This window comes from Medicago sativa, chromosome 4 (genome assembly GCF_051527215.1).
Source record: "Medicago sativa cultivar Bolivia chromosome 4, Bolivia_mono, whole genome shotgun sequence".
Lineage (NCBI taxonomy): Eukaryota > Viridiplantae > Streptophyta > Magnoliopsida > Fabales > Fabaceae > Medicago > Medicago sativa.
The window spans coordinates 12,434,688-12,451,517 of NC_140752.1; the positions used below are offsets into that span (position 1 = coordinate 12,434,688).

A 16,830-nucleotide genomic window follows, 5' to 3' on the forward strand; every position below is an offset into this window, starting at 1 on the left:
TTACTTTGACCATACTTTTTAAGTAATGTATGCATACAAATATTACTTAAAAATATTTTAGATAATTATTTGATTTGTAACATGTCCAATTTAAGTAATGTATGCATACAAATATTTCCTAATTTTTGCAATGTATGTAAGATGTTGTTTGATTTGTCTCGACAAATATTTTCAAAATATTAAATTTTTATAATTTTTTATTTTAGATAATTAAAGATATTAAGAGTTAAAATTATGCATTGACATATGTGAAGTGGTTGACTTGGACATGTATTTTGAAACGGAGGGAGTAATGTGTACAGGTCGGTTAGTGGGTTCCGTTTATGACTTCTAAATTAAAAGTCTCTATTGTAAATGCTTTTAAAGTACAACAAAAAACTGACAAGAGACATGCAAGTTGCCCAAAGCTTTAATTTGCAAGATTCCCATGGTGATAGGTTAGATTCATTCATTACAATTTGTTCAGCTTTGCAGTATTTTTGGACACTTCTTCACGGCACCATAAAAGAAAATGTTGACTAATTGACTTAATTTGTTGTAATAAAAACCACACCACCGCTGTCCTCTAATATATAGGAGTATCTCATTTTTCTGCAACTCTCACCCTTCATTTTTCTACTTCTAGTTCTTCATTTCTAATCGTCTCCCTCCATGGCCTTCTTCTAAACCTCAGAAACGTTCACTAAACCCCGTTTGGCAATTGTTTTTCTAAACAGTGAGTGCTTCTCACAAAGAATCCTTTGTAAAAGTTTTAAGAATATTGGCTCTTTGATCCACCCAATAATCTAAAAATCACTAACACAATTTTTTTTTCCACCCCCAACATCAACATCACAAGAAAACCTTCTCATATACTAACAAAAACAAGGTATTAACGTATTTTGTCAAAGTAACACACATATTGCTAAAGAAGATCAGCCCTGCAATTTACTTCTTAATGTATTTTGTCAAGAAATTAAGGTATATATACACACCATTGTGTGCTTAGTATAGCAGCCATGTAACATGTCTATATAGAGTCACACACACTTCATGAATGAAGGATTTGTATGGTCTGGTCATTGTAGTATCTTAATGTATTTTGTTGCTACAGTAGGAGATGGTGCGCAGGAACCTTGGCGGAGAACACAATGACGTTCGAGGTGTGCTATGGCTCCACAAATGTGGAGCTTACTTGGGCATGAGTGGAATCGGTAAATAGGTAAATATAAAGCCGTGTCTATATTTGCATTTTGTTCGTCACTTGCTCTACTTTCTTTTCTTGGATTCCTATCTATTTTTTTATTCTATTCATTACTTGGGGAGGGGCTTCGGTGACTTTGTGTTGGGTGACTTTGTGTTGCGTGACTTTAGTGTATTTTAAAGGAAAGAGAGTGATGATTGAATGATTAAAATAAATTATTTTGATGAGAGATAATTATTGGTTAGGAGAGAGATAGAGACAAAGGCACCGAAAGACACCGAAGCCAAAGACGCTGAAGCCCCACCCCATTACTTGCATGTTTTCATCCTATCTTTTTGGAATTACTAAGAAATCATCCTAAAAAGTACATTTTAGTTGTCAATGGTCCTAAGGTTACTTTTGGTCGAGAAGAACATGATAGGAGTTTGTTTGTGTATTCAAAAGAATCGGGTGTAATTTTTTTGGTTTTTTGTTTGTAAAGTTATAATTTGGTACAAGTCATGAAACAAACTCTTTAGAAAATGAATTTAATATCTATAAGGCTTAAAGAACATGGATCAGGTGGTGGTGAAACGACTTTAGTGAATAAATAGATTGATTTATAAAACATATTTTTTTTTAAAAAAAAAACATGAAAATACGTTTGAGTTAGGAATTTTCTATCTTAGATTATATTGATGAACACAATTCTGCAATATATCTATACTTTATGTTGTTTTAAATAATATTGATGAGAATGTGAAAAGTAAGAAAACTCTTAGATGAACACAATTTTGCAATATATAGAACATGTATATATGATAATAATGCTTGAGTATTATTTTTTTGTCGCTTAAGTTTCTTTTGTGGCAGGAAACCTAACATTTTTAACTAAATAAACCTTGTACAAAAGTCATAATGAGGAACTTAAGAGTTTTCATCATGTATATATATATAAATCATTATTTACACTTGAATAGATGGCAAACGGGCAACAAGCTGCGTCGCTAGACCTTTTTGGATTGCAAAACCAATCCTCGTGAACACAACATTCATGGACCTAGGAGACATGACATTGCTATGCATGACCTTTTGAACACTATGTAGAAGGTCAACAACCTCAGGTGATAGGAAACCAAAAATGTCAAAAACAAATGGTATAAAAGCATGTTGATTGTCAGAACACGCTTTCTCATGTTTGGCCACTTTACTTGACGCAGCTTTTAGGGCTGTTTGTCCTACGGTAAAAGGTCCGACACTTAATCCCACTAGTGGTGAAACCCCAGTCAAGTCTACATAAGCATGTTTTCCATCAACCCATCTGTACACCATAACGTCCGCAGGCCTGAGTGTTGATCTTCTATCTAGTGGGTCAGTCAGGAAGTTCACAAGCGCCTCCTTCTTCACTGATATCCCCGCCCATCTGAAAATATCAAAAAGTACTTAAAGCCGGGAAGTTCCTTACAGTGAACGGCTTGCTCCCCAAAAGTATCCAGGCACGCCTTACGACAAACAGGGCACACCTCATCAATAGGAAATAGTGGAATCATAAGACGATATCTAAGGATAGTACGATACTTCACTGGTGACATATGCTGATCTAACCCATCAATCGGGATAGCTAGAAGAAAATCCTGAGCATGTGTTGCTTGCAAACATCCAAAAATTGCCTTTTGTCTTGTGGTAATGTCAAACATAACTTCCATATCCTGACCACTTTTACTAAAAAGAGCACTTGCCAAAACATGTTGTGCTTTAGGAGGGACAGTGTCTTTGCTAGTAAAACCGCTAACATAATCTGAATCCATGCCACATAACCTACTGTCTCTCAAAATATGATCTTGTAGCACCCAAGACTGTGCCCTAGAAGCCACAAAAGCGTACGAAGAAGCCTCTAATGTTGAGTACAAACCCAACCCTCCAAACCTAATAGGTAAAGAAGCCAACCTCTATTGAAGGTCCCCAAAGAAAGGACCTCCACCAACCACAATGTCCTCAACCGCTTCACGCAACTCTTTATCAAACAACATAGCCGCCTCCTCCATGTGAATCGGTTGACACATCCTTAAGCCAAAGAAAAGTTTGGCAATACCCATGCACGATCGAAGTAGAAGAAGCTCACTCTGAGGATCCCGTAACTGAAGAAGAAGATGCATTAACTCAGCCGCCCTGGAAGCTCTCTTCATGGCCAACCCCTCAATAAAACCTTTATCTCGGCTAACAGCTCCTCTGAGCAATTTCACCCCAATGTCGGCCTCCCAATCTCCGCAGGGAACAACCCCCCACGATGCTCATTACCATCACATGAAGGTCAAAAGATCTCAGTCTTACGAATATTCAATTCAAGGCCCAATTCTGGCCCAAAGACCCGAATGATGTCTAAAGCTTTAGCCACCTCCTCTGAATCCCCTACAACAGTCCCATCATCAAGGTACCAAGCATGAAGAAGAAGCTTGCAACTATCTCTAATCTGATGAATAAGAGGGTGCAATACAAGAGCAAAAAGGAGCGGTCCTAATGGGTCGCCTTGTTGCACTCCAGTAGCAGACATAATATGACCATCACCAAGGTATAATCTCGCTGCCTGTCCATAAAGAAACTCAACCCATAAAGAAATAGATGGGCATCTCAATCTCACCTCACGTAGCAGTGCCGACCTGTCTACCAAGTTGAAAGCATTCGAAAAATCTACCATAAGCATAGTCAAGTAACCATCTCCATGTCGCAAGTTTAATTAATGTGTCGACTATAGGTAAATAAAAGGAAGCATATATTATGTCTTTGGAGTTGATTTTAACAAGTGAATAAGGACGTTAAAAAGGAAAACTAAAGTGCCCCACAAAAGTCTCATATAAATAAATATAACTAATAAATATTTCATAAACATAGTGGAATCCACCTTCTCAAATAAAGCATTCCCTTGTTGTGTTTTCTAGCAACAAAAAGGGGTGGTTTAACGAGGGAAAGAAACAGTGAAGTGGGGGAGGTAAGCAAAACTAATACAACATGTTTCTTTGTAAAAAAAATTCCATAATGGATGGAAGAAATTAGGGTAACTGTTGGTTCTAGCTTTACGCAACTTGTGAAGGCCCCAGCCATTTTTGTACTAAAGAGCAAAAATGACACTTTGGTCCCTCAAACAGACATTTTGCTCCATTCATTTTGCTTGTTTCTCCATTCACGTCCTTTTTTTAGCTTTTGATTTTCTTGTGTTTTTTCTTCTTTCTCCTTTCAGCTCCTCTACATTCATTCATTCAAATTTTAGCTAAATCAGGTAAGGTTATTTCAAACTCTATCCATTACTACTCTTTTTAATATGTATCACTTTTTCTTTTCTTTCTTTCTGTATCAATGCTAGGATATATAACCCTATATATATGGGTTTTGTTACAAGCCACCCTTTGGTGGTGTCTTTTATCAAGTCACACCTTAAGGTGTGATTTTCACTTTTTAGTTATAACTTTGCTAAAAGACACCTTCATAAAAGTAAGTTGGTGTCTTTTCGCAAATGCTCATAGAGTAACTTGATAAAAGACACCTTCACAAAAGGTGTCTTCTATCATAACCCTATATATATATATATATATATATATATATATATATATATATATATATATATATATATATTTTTTTAAATTTATAATTTGGTACAACTCATGAAACAAACTTTCTAGAAAATGAATTTAATATCTAGAATCGTCTATCTATAAGGCATAATGAAAATGAATTAAGTGGGGTGAAATGACTTTAGAGAGTAAATAGATTTGATTTCGTTTTCGTTTGGTCCCTTTAACTGTTTTTCATTTTTAAAATGAAGAAAACAAAAACAAAAAAGAAACGAAAGAAAAAAAAAATTGAGATAAGACTGTTCGCCAAATGATTTATAGAATATGAACTGATTAGAAAAGATAGATTCATGTTGTAAGTTTCGATGTTTCAAGAAAAAACTATATATCTAAATTTTTTTTTTTTAAAGGATGAAGGATGAAGCAGTTGCTTACAAAGGCGGAAGTCGCCCATTATATCAAACAAAACTTCAGTGGGGTTCTAGCTAATTTCCTTGCAATGGATGTAGAGATCGCATTGTTGGTTTGGTCGTCTCAAATGCCCACGACAACAATGTTGAAAAATCTATTAGGTAAATACTGCAGCTTATTTGAATAACACCCTTGTTTTTTTATCAAGCGACGTGAATAAATATGTATATGGGTTCAGCGAAGTGTTCCGAAGCTTTCTTACTATATATAAAGGGAAAATTAAATTGTTTTAACTGAGTCTAATATTAATTCACTCTCTAGATATTTAATAAAGTTCCGAAGCTTTCTTACTATATATAAAGGGAAAATTAAATTGTTTTAACTGAGTCTAATATAAATTCACTCTCTAGATATTTAATAAAAAAACTTGAGTCTACTATAAATATTCCATAGATATTTAAGTACGTAGCGTGTTAGTTGGAGGGATTAGTAATATTTGTTGAGGTCATCGTTAACAACATAACACAATTTTTACAGCCTCTTAGTTGATTTTTGGGATAATAATCTTTTTATCCCTTAATAGGAAGATTGAAATAGTCTCTTAATATATCAAAATTTTAAATCTTGTCAAAAAAAAAATATATCAAAATTTTAAAATAGTCTGCTATTATGCACGATAATAGTCTTATTAATATTGTCACATTAATCTCTTAATATACTTACTTATAGAGATATTAGTCCTTAGAAATACTTAGTTAGATATTAGTCCTTAGAAATACTTAGTTAGTGTAGTATAAGTTGAATAGAATTAATGTCCGTGTTGATGGACTATTTAAATATTAGGAACTATTTTGACTAACGAAGTGCACAATCAGATATTATTTTAGACTTTTAATACATTGTAAAATTATTGTGGCTACTCGTTACATATTTAAGAATTAAAATGATTATTACTCCGAGATTTTTTTTTTATAAAGCAAATAATTTTTTTTTATTAGAACCTAAGGAAAAAAAAACCTGCAAAGAACATATTTTTTTTTATAAAGCAAATAATTTTTTTATTAAAACCTGAACAAAAAAATAACATGTTCACTTGAAGCTTTTACACAATTTTGAACTGATATGAACAAATTAGGGAAGCTTGTTTTAAGTACTGTCCTTTGGGTAAGATCATTAGAGCATAAATTATTGTTACTTCGAAGCATCAAATTGGTTTGTTTGATAATATAAACATAGGTAATGGTGATTAGAGTGGAAAACAATTTTTAACTTTAGTAGTTGAAAAGGAAGTTTTATTTCTTTCTTCTAGAGTTTTCTCTCATTACTTTTATCTCTTTTCTTGGCATACGTTGGTGTATTATGTCCTCTATTATATAGTTTTAACTTTAGAAAAATAGTTGCTATAATGTCCAAAATTGTTATTAATATTTATACGTCTGTGCATTTAATAATATGCAAATTTTTAGTAGAATAAAGTGAGCCATACATAATTTTCTTTGAATGTATAGAACTGACATGAATGTAGGATTGGATTTAATTCTAAATAGTTTATTAAAAAAATATTACATTTAAAAGTTGAGAGCATGCATCTGCAATCTTCCTTGATTGGTAAGTAAAGCTATATATGAGAAATATTTGAAAATGCTATAACCAGAAGTCATCGGTAGACTAACCTTATTGGTGTGTCCTTTATATTCTTGTAATAGTTCCCATGTGGTTCTGTCACAAGAAAGGACAATCAATCTAACCGGCATATAGAACCATAGTAAATGTTCCCCAAATGTAGTAAACATATCTATCTAGAAGAAGCACGGTAGAGTCTAAGCAACTGGCTAGGATGCGGTTACCATCATTTGACATTGATACAAAACGGTCAATTTTGTGAAAGTTACATATAGTACATTGCTTTTAGTTCTGGAATTTAATAGATTGGTACACTGTCATGGAGAATGGGGCTGATTCATGTACTAAAGCATTCATGTAATTTGTTGGTAATGTCCGCTTTAATATGTAATATTTGGCACATGATAAATTAACATTGGTAATTTGGGAAGTTTAGCATTCATTGATATTTTTTGTAATTTGTTATACATGATTAGAAATATGACTTCTATTGATTTTGTATATCTATTAATTATTATTATTTGATTTTCAACCACGATGTCGTATATGTGATAGCTCTGTTACTATTAGTTTTGTTGAAGTTTAAAATCATCACCAAAATCAAGGAAGGGTGATGCAGCTTCCCTTCAGCTGCACCAGCTCATATGGAAGCTGTTATGGAGGCACATACATCGCCACCATGGAAGATATTTCTGTCTCCGATGTTTGATATGGTGGTACAAACATCGTCACCATGGAGACTTGTTGCCTCCCCAATGAATAAGGATTACTCCTTTGATCTGAGGTACTCGTCACCACCTTCATACCTCTCATCTTCATACCCCTCACCAGATCAGTGGTATCCGAGGTAATTTATGTCCTTATATTTCCCCGCTCCTTACCATTTTTTATGGCATTGCTCAGTGCATTAGAACAGGACATGTATGGAGTTCTTTGTATGCATGAGTTGACATGTTTTTTTTAACAAATTTGATCGACAATTTTTATTTTTAGTTGCACTTTTGGCTTGACCATTGTATTTATGGCAGCCACCATGCTTTTTATGTAGCCGAGGGGTCACCGGATCAGTAGTACTCACCTTCACCGTCACCGGATCAGCAGTACTCTTCATTTCACCGTCATCGCATCAACAATACTCTTCACCTTCACCGTCTCTTGAGCCCTTACAACTATTGAATCTGAGGTACTCTTCACTGCAGTATTACTTTTAGTATTTCATAGGAATTGCTTAATACAAATGACCCTTTTAATGCAAATAGCCCTTTGAAAGGTTAATATATGGTGTCCACCAATGAACCTTCTTGTATGTCCTGCTACAACCGGTCATCATATTTAAAAAGCTTTTTAATCAATATTCACTTTCACTTATTGTATGCAAGGGAAAGTTGTGCATTAGATTTTTTGCTGACAACTTTTTCGTTCATCAATTGAAATGGTTCATGGTTTCTATTGATGACTGAGAAAGTAACGAACCCATGAACAACCCTCTCTTTATTTTATTAGTTTCGATTTGTTTATAGTTTTTCCTCGTTTCCATTTACAATTCTTGCACCATTGAAATGAAAATTAAAAGCTTAATTTTTTCCCCTTTCGAAAATCTCAACTTAAAACCTACCATTGCAGATAGTACTAGCACAAATACGAGGTTATTTTTTTTTTTATCAGGAGGGAACAACCGTTGTTGATAATGGAGAAAACATAAGATTATTCTTTGAAACGAGGGAAAAGCATTGCCTATAGTTCTTGAAATGTCCAGAAATTCAGATCTATTTGTTGTGATTTGCACAGCCATTTATGTAACTAGACTAGATAACCCTAACCAATTTATATACAGCTGCTTAATTTTGAGGGTGGGTTTGAAATGAAAGAGTTTTACACATTAGAGAAAGAGTACAAAATTTATATACACAAGATGGAAACCGGTCCCACAAAATTGGTACCCTTTACAGCCCTTAATTTAGTAAGGTTCACCTATGGTCCTTTTAAATTGAGGTCCATATCAGGGGATCCCTTAATATATAGGATTCTAATTTTTAAATTGTTTGTTTTAAAATATTTTTTAAGTTGCAGCATATAATTATCGAGTCCAATGATTTAACGTGACTACTGAAATGTTGAATATTAATTGCTTTTATGCACACAGTTTTGTATGATCATGCAAAGTTGGTTTTTGTCCTTATATTTCCTTGCTCCTTACCATTATTTGAACTGGACATGTATGTAGTTCTTTGTATGCATGAGTCAACATGTTTTTTTTAACAAATTTGATTGACAGTTTTTATTTTTAGTTGAACTTTTAGTCTAACATATGTTTTTGTGGCAGCCACCCTTAGGATGGGGCTAAGGAGTCACTTCTTATTCCTTTTAATCCTCCGAGGCAACATCTGGAAGTCTATAAAAAAGATCTTGTACCCTGGGTTCCTCGCGATCCGATGAAGCTACCACTACTACAAAATTGGGAAAATATAGCGCCTCATAAATAGCGCTTTTAACACTAAAGCGCTATAAATTAAAACACGGAGGTCTTAGCTAGCGCTTTTTTGAAAAAGCGCTATCTATCATTTTAAGTATATATAGCGCTTTGTATTGAAAGCGTCAATATAGGCTAAATAAAAATAATAGTTATTTAAATAAAAAACAAGATTAATCGTATATGGCACTTTTTATGAAAAGCGCTATATATAAATCAACCTTAAATAGCGCTTATAGGTTAAAAAAAGCGCTATTGTATGCTTGAGAAAGATAGCGCGTATAGGTTAAAAAAAGCGCCATTTTATTAACTGATTTAATGTACATTAACTAACAGGTCCCCTGTTCGATCCCCTGCATAGCATATTTCAAATATTTTTTGAATTTTTATGAAAAATGGATTGCATCTTTCAAAAAAAAAATGAAAAATGGATTGCAGTAACAAAGCACACCTTTTTTTTTAAAAAAAAATTTGGTACAAACCTTTTTTAATTCTTTTATCATATATATAACAAACCTTTGTTATGTATATTATATATAACAAACTAAACCTAAACTTTTAAAAAAAAAAAAAATCTAAACTTTTTCCCAAAAAACAAATCCAAACTAAAAAAACAAATCAAATGTCCTGGTCCCACTAAATCCTACTTTTCCATAAATCCTACTTTGCACGTTGCGTTTTTTGTTTTTTTATTTATATTTGAAAAAAAAAACGCTTTATACACTAACAACAAAGCGTAACTTCTTTTTGTTATATACTCAAAAGTAACAAAGAATCCCAATTTTAATGGTGTTATATACTCAAAAGTAACAAAGAATCCCAATTTCAATGGAAATCCCTATTTTAATGCATCCTAAAGATAAAATAAAAACTATAACATAATTTTCGTGAAGTTTGTGTTTTTTGTTTTTTTATTTATATTTGAAAAAAAAAATGCTTTTTTTTGTTACACAAAAAAAAACGCTTTATACACTAACAACAAAGCGTAACTTCTTTTTGTTATATACTCAAAAGTAACAAAGAATCCCAATTTTAATGGAAATTCCTATTTTAATGCATCCTAAAGATAAAATAAAAACTATAACATAATTTTCATTAAACGTATTTTTTAAAGCAATTAATAACATAACCCAAAACTACTTTACTCAAAACTTTCATTAGATCGTGTGTAGGAAATTCAGTCCAGAACCACCACCTCTATTGATTCATTCATCACCAACCACCTATATCTATCAATTCATTCATCACCATCACTCGCTTCCTTCGATCTATTCCAAAACCATAACCGTCTCTTTCGATTCATTCCAGAACAACCACCTCTATCTCACTCTTAATTGCGGTGCATCATATCGTCGCTGCCGTCGACCGGTTACAGCTTTTTCAATACTCAATTCTTCATCTCAGGTACCATCTTCATTCTTTCCTTACCTCAATTTAACTCAAATATTCTTTAATTTTTTCATATTTTCATTTGGATATTTTAGGTTTTCAAGGTTCAAACTAAATTTAAGACTTCACTGTTAGTGATTAGGATGAATTTGACAATCGAAAATTCAAAATTTTTGTTTGATGAATAATTACTGAAATTTGACAATTGTTTATTAAAGATTTTGGGTTTAATTAAACTCTACACAACTAGTAAGATGAATAATTTTTCTTTTGGTTCAATTTTTTTTTTATATATATAAACAATAACACTTTTTGTTTGTGACTAGAATTATTTTCTAATAAACTAATTGAATGATGTGATAATATGATATACACTATGCATATGCCTTTTGTATAACCTACTAATCAATTCCATAATCATCCATCGTGACTTCTACATGGCATACCAAATAAACTAACTTATACAATTAATTATTATTTTATTTTTTGTAGTGTCCTTGCCAAGAAAATGGTATAGATTGCGGGTACTTTGTGATGAGGTTTATGAAAGATATTCTCATTTCAAAACTAAATGAGATTCCAAAGTTGGTATGTTTTTTTATATTAAAGTATAATATCTATGTATAATTAAGTTTATTAAGTAACATGGTTATTTTTAATGTTATAATATATACAGTACATTGATGATTTCAAGTGTGTGACATACTCAAAAGATAAACTAATAGAAATCTAAGAAGAATGGTGTCGGTTCATGATCAGCCTAAAAGTTATATGATTTTTTTTTTATAATAAGGTGAGTTTAATGTTTCTAAATATATTTGCTAAAAGTGGTACGTAGTTGTTTTAATTTATAATCTTGCTTTAATTTCTACTCATGATCAGTAGTACTTTGAATTTATCTCTAATATAATATAGCGTTATTGCTTAATGGTTTTTTCTGGTATATATTCAGGTGGAGGAGAGTGAACGAAATTTGGAAATGAATGATGATTTGCGTGCTTGTTTTGGATAAAAATGTTGAGAAGACCAAGAAGATAGATGAAGACTGCATGATACCATAGAAGATATTGATCTTTATGTCAACTAATTAGTTGTAACTCTTAGAGATATCCATGTTACCATATTAGAGGCTATACATTTCTGACTTTTATGCTATATATACATACATTTTTTATGATATGGTTATGTTTTATTCGATAAATAATAGTCTCAATTATAATGTGCCTAAATTATATACATTTCCCTTTAAATTTCAGACTTTATATATATATATATATATATATATATATATATATATATATATATATATTACTTTAAATTAATAAAAAAAAGGCTATCTGGAAAGGAATTTTTTTTGACAAAAATAAAATAAAATAAATGCTTTTCCTAGCGCTTTTTTTCCTTTATAAAGTGTATCTAAACCTATTGTTACATAGCGCTTTTAAAACAAAAACGCTGTTTTTAAACTTGTCTTAGATGACGTTTATTTTTGAAAGCGCTGTCTAAGGATAACCTTTGCTAGCACTTTTTGACATAAAGCGCTATATAAACCCTGCTATAGCTAGCGCTTTATACAGAAAAAAAAGCGCTATATTACCTTTACCAGCGCCATTTACAATAGCGCTTCAAAAGCGCTACCTAAAGCCAAAAAAAAGCGCTATATAAGCCCATTTTTGTAGTAGTGTACATGCATTGCTATATCCTCATGATCCGAATGCTTTGTTGGTGTTCAATTCTTAGACTTGAACCATGGACATCAAATTGAACATCACTTTTTTGTATGTTAGCTACCTTTGGCCTTGTATGTTAGCTAACTCGTATTCTCTAATGTCTCCTTTGATCATGTAGTTAAGAATCTGTAATATATAAACTGTTAATTGTACTTTTTTAGACCCATCTTGAGTTTCCTTTTTTCCTTCTTTCCCACAAGATGAGTCTTACCAAATTTTTCATTTTAGTTTTAACGGATATGAAAACATAATTATTAAGTTCTTCATTGCAACATGTGATTGCTTCAATCTTGTAGAAGATGCGTGAATGATGGAGAAGATTGTAAAAAATAAAACTACAAAATGACAACATACATTCCACGACTGAATTGTGATGGTCGCACTTCCACTTATATATTGATTGTGCTTCGAAGTAGAACTTAGCAAATTAGTGATCATTAAAGCAGACAATAAGAAGGAAAAAAGAATAAAATGTTAAAATATGTACATACAATACAATTAGAAGAAGCAATGAATGAATTTATCTAATAACCCACCACAATCCATGTTAAAATTTTAAATTTGAATGAGAAAGCCTATGATTGTAAAATTATTTAATGGATAAATTAACAAAGATAGTTTGTATAATTGATTTTTTTTCGTTAAATTAATTTATTAGCCAATTTAATTTAATCTATCAACTAACTATCCACTAAAAAAATACTATTATTTTTATATTTGATATCTATAAAAAAAAATTTGGTTTTTCACTATTAATTAAATAATTTACTTTGCTTTTATTTTTTTAAAAACATTTTTGTTTTTAATTTGACTCGGGCACAAGCCAATAAAAATATATCTTAACTCAAAAAGCCACAGTATGGCAAATTTGTGCCCATGTCTCCAAGGAACTTCATCCATCAGTGTAGTGAACAAGCAGTACCTAAGGACAAGGGTATATATGGAAAGTGCAGAAAAATATATGGTTCTCTCTTCTTTCTTTGCTCGTGTGAGAAGAAAGCAAAAAGTGGTAGGGACCACATATATCCGTTATCTCTTCAACATCTTACTGTAATGCCAAACACAAGAAATTGCTCATTTCTTTGCAATCTCTCTCTCATACTTCTCTCTTCCTTAACTCTCTCATTCCAAACACAGTGTTAAGGAAGGTCATGCATGTTAACTTGTTTCTGGGATTAATGTAAATAATATGTCGTACATATTAGCATTATTCAAATTTTAATTCAATCTTTAAAAAACATTAACCTATCTTTGATTTCATGGCCTGTCAAACGACAACATACTCTATCTTGGTCCAGTACAGAAGTCAAGCACCGAGGAGAAGCTAGCTAATGTATATAGTATATGAATCTTGTTGGATCAAAAACTTACTCTTACAACTACATTGCCCAGTTACAATAGCTACTATGGTCTATTGTGATAAAGTGAGTCAGTATACATATATGAGTTCAACATCAATACACCAAACACATCAAGATGAATATACATTTTGTGCGTGAAAAATTTGCTCGTGGCCAAGTACGAGTTTAAATGTTCTCCCACGTTATCAAATTGCTAACATATTCACCAAAGAACTTCCGTTGCAACTCACTTTCGTGATAGTCTCAATATTTGTCAACCTTCAATTTCGACAACAGGGGTGTATTAGACTATTATATATATATATACCCTCCGATCACTATTATAAGCAAAAAACCACATTTTAGGTTCATTTAATAAATGATGTATGTGGTATATATTATAAACCACATACATTATTTATTGAATCAACCGAAAATATAATTTTTTTTCTTCTTATAATAGCGTATATCTCTACATTTAATGTAGCAACGACTGTAATTGATTAGTCATGATTGAAATTTATTAGACTGTTATGTGCCTATCTCTAGATATTTTCTATATTAAGAGAATTAATAGAGCACCACCATTCCTTTACAACATACAATATAATAATTCTTCAATTAATGAAGAGGCAGTTTATTGTTTATAATTGTTTGGCTAAATACCACTTTTACTCCTTTTAGTTTGTCATAATTCTCAAATTAGTCCTTTAAATTTCGAAAGTTTTGAAAGTTCTGTCAAACTAAAAGGACCAAAAGTGATATTTGACCTAAAAATGTTTCCACTAAGACGGTAGAGATATAGCGTTAAACGGTAGCAAGACAGATATAGGTTGTTACTCTTGTAATAGTATATGGAGTAGCGGTTTTAGAATGCATGTATTATATTATAGCACACTTTGTAAGCTTATTTATTCTATTTTTTTTATAAGAAGTCAAATTAGTCCACTAAAATTGACACCAGATAAAATCGAATCAGAGATCTTGAAAGAAACAAACTCTAAGGTCTCAAGCTTACATCATTATGCAACCCAGTTGAATTATTTGTTCTATATCGTGAATGAATATATTGTATCAATACTATATATAAAGAAAATAACATGGTTTGCCTCTTTAAGGTTGACTTTTTCTCTTTCCAAAATTACCCTCAACTTTCAATACGAATAGCACATATAACAAATAGATAAGAGTAAATTCAAATATTAAAATAAAAGTGTAACAAATACGATATGAGTATATATATGTCCAATTTTTTTCATTTATCTTTTAAAAAGTGTAAAAAAGCTAGATGAATATATTTATACTTAATTTTTCATTACCTCAATTATACCATTAAACAACTTTTTCTATAATAAAGATTGTTGTTGGTGTCATTAAGAAAATAAGAATTTAGATTATATTTTTTTATTATATTGTTGGTGTCGTTGAAATAGATAATCATTGTTAGTTTGATTTGTTATAAATTGAAAGCAAAAAGCATTTATATTTTTACTTTTAATCAAAATTTCATAAAAAAACACTGTTCATAATTTTCAAACGTTAGCGCAATAAAAATTAGTGGAAAGAAACACACTTGAGTGTGCATCTTTTCGCTAGTTAATATAATTTTTCTAACTTTAAAAAAAAAAAATTCAAAGCATTGAATTTTAACAACGCAGCTCTTCTTAAGGTTTCATACTAAACAACACATTAAATTGATATTTAGAGTTCTATAAATACAATAGGAAAATACTAACAAATGTTCTATTGATACTTGATAAGAAGTTCAAAACTAAAACTTTATCTTAAATATGATATATTCAAAACCGTAAAATTTTGAAAACTGATTTTTGTAGGCGTTTCTATTTGTAGTTTCTTGAATTTTAAAAACTGATTGTAAATTATTAGTTAGTAAAAACTAATTGTAACGTATCTAAAATTTTAAAAATTGATTTTTTCTATTTAAAGTCACTTGTTAGCATTACTCAGTAAAATATTAATGTGATTGTAAAGTGGACATGTAAGTTTAATGATTGTGTTTGAAGGAAAAAAAAAACTAAAATCATGGTAGGGTATGACTATGATTATCTCATGCAATATGTGTAACACCATTAACACAAAAATAGACAAACCTCAATTTATCGATGGAGAAGACCTTTTGCACAAAATTAGTAATAAGTTCCAATCACAATTTTGATAGTGGACCAGCCCATGATGAAAACCAGCACTAAGGAATAAACACGTGTCTATCACAATTTTATCAATTATTGAAGAACGAAACCCTAAAGAAGATAGTGGTATTATAAAGCCAAAACCTAAGGCCAATGAATGAAATCACCTTGCCACTCTCTTTTCCTTCTTTCCAACTTGTTGTTTCCATATTTATTTGTCTACGTTATTAAGGTTTTCCTTTCTTCATTATGTCCTCTCCGCATTCCATTGTTTTCTTTTGTTTGTACGTTTAAAAGCATACCAAAACATGCTTGAAAATGTTATTATCTTTTAAACCGTGATTTCTCATATAAACATATTTTTCTCTTATTGCAGTAGGAAACGGTGTAGAGGAGACAAACAATACCATTAAAAATTAAAAAATGGAAGAACCTCCTGATGACGTGGAGAACACAACGCCACTCAAGGTGTGCTATGATCGTCGAGGCTCTGCAACAAGATTATAGAGCTGCATTGGGCATGGGTAGAATCAGTAAATAGGTAATGAAACCAAACAATGACGTCTATATTTGCATTTTGATCTTAACTTGCTCTTGCTTTCTTTTTTCGCTTGTTATCTTTTTTTTTTTAATTGCTTACACTACAAGAATTTTCCTTATTACTGGCGGAAATAATCCCCCAGTAATGCAAAAAATCCCTCAGTAATACGCATTACTGGCGGATTCGAGTCCCTCAGTAATATGAGCGTCAGAAATGTTACTGGCGGAATTTTCCCTCAGTAATGGGGAGTTAGTTTTGACAAAGCATTACTGAGGGATTATTCCGCCAGTAATTACTGACGGATTGCAATCCGACAATAATTACTGGCGGAATAATCCCTCAGTAATGCTTTGTCAAAACTACCTCTCCATTACTAAGGGAAAATTCCGCCAGTAATGTTTATACAGATTTGCATTAGTGACGAAAAATTCCGCCAGTAATGTAATGG

At 31.6% G+C, this 16,830-nt stretch overlaps 1 protein-coding gene and 1 long non-coding RNA gene across 7 annotated transcripts in view; both read left to right on the forward strand.

Moving 5' to 3' along the window:
* The first annotated feature begins 531 nt into the window (after positions 1-531).
* On the forward strand, positions 532-12,528 carry LOC146926395 (uncharacterized). Of its 6 annotated transcripts, none has more exons than XM_085758760.1 (8): positions 532-960; positions 1,094-1,201; positions 4,398-4,436; positions 5,139-5,300; positions 7,333-7,609; positions 7,811-7,945; positions 9,086-9,201; positions 12,306-12,528. In XM_085758760.1, the coding sequence occupies exons 5-7, from the start codon at positions 7,407-7,409 to the stop codon at positions 9,093-9,095; spliced, it is 348 nt and encodes a 115-aa protein (XP_085614886.1). In that variant the 5' UTR covers positions 532-960; positions 1,094-1,201; positions 4,398-4,436; positions 5,139-5,300; positions 7,333-7,406; the 3' UTR covers positions 9,096-9,201; positions 12,306-12,528. The 6 variants fall into 6 exon arrangements, 5 of the variants coding, with proteins under 5 accessions (XP_085614886.1, XP_085614885.1, XP_085614889.1 ...); XM_085758759.1 differs by having other exon boundaries at positions 533-960; positions 7,299-7,609; XM_085758763.1 differs by having other exon boundaries at positions 533-868; positions 7,299-7,609.
* Positions 12,529-15,890: 3,362 nt separating this feature from the next.
* The window catches only part of LOC146926396 (uncharacterized), an 88,207-nt gene continuing 87,267 nt past the window's right edge, over positions 15,891-16,830 (forward strand). The window contains exons 1-2 of the long non-coding RNA XR_015034121.1: positions 15,891-16,073; positions 16,218-16,382. This is a non-coding gene — a long non-coding RNA (uncharacterized LOC146926396). The remainder of the gene's footprint in view (positions 16,074-16,217; positions 16,383-16,830) is intronic.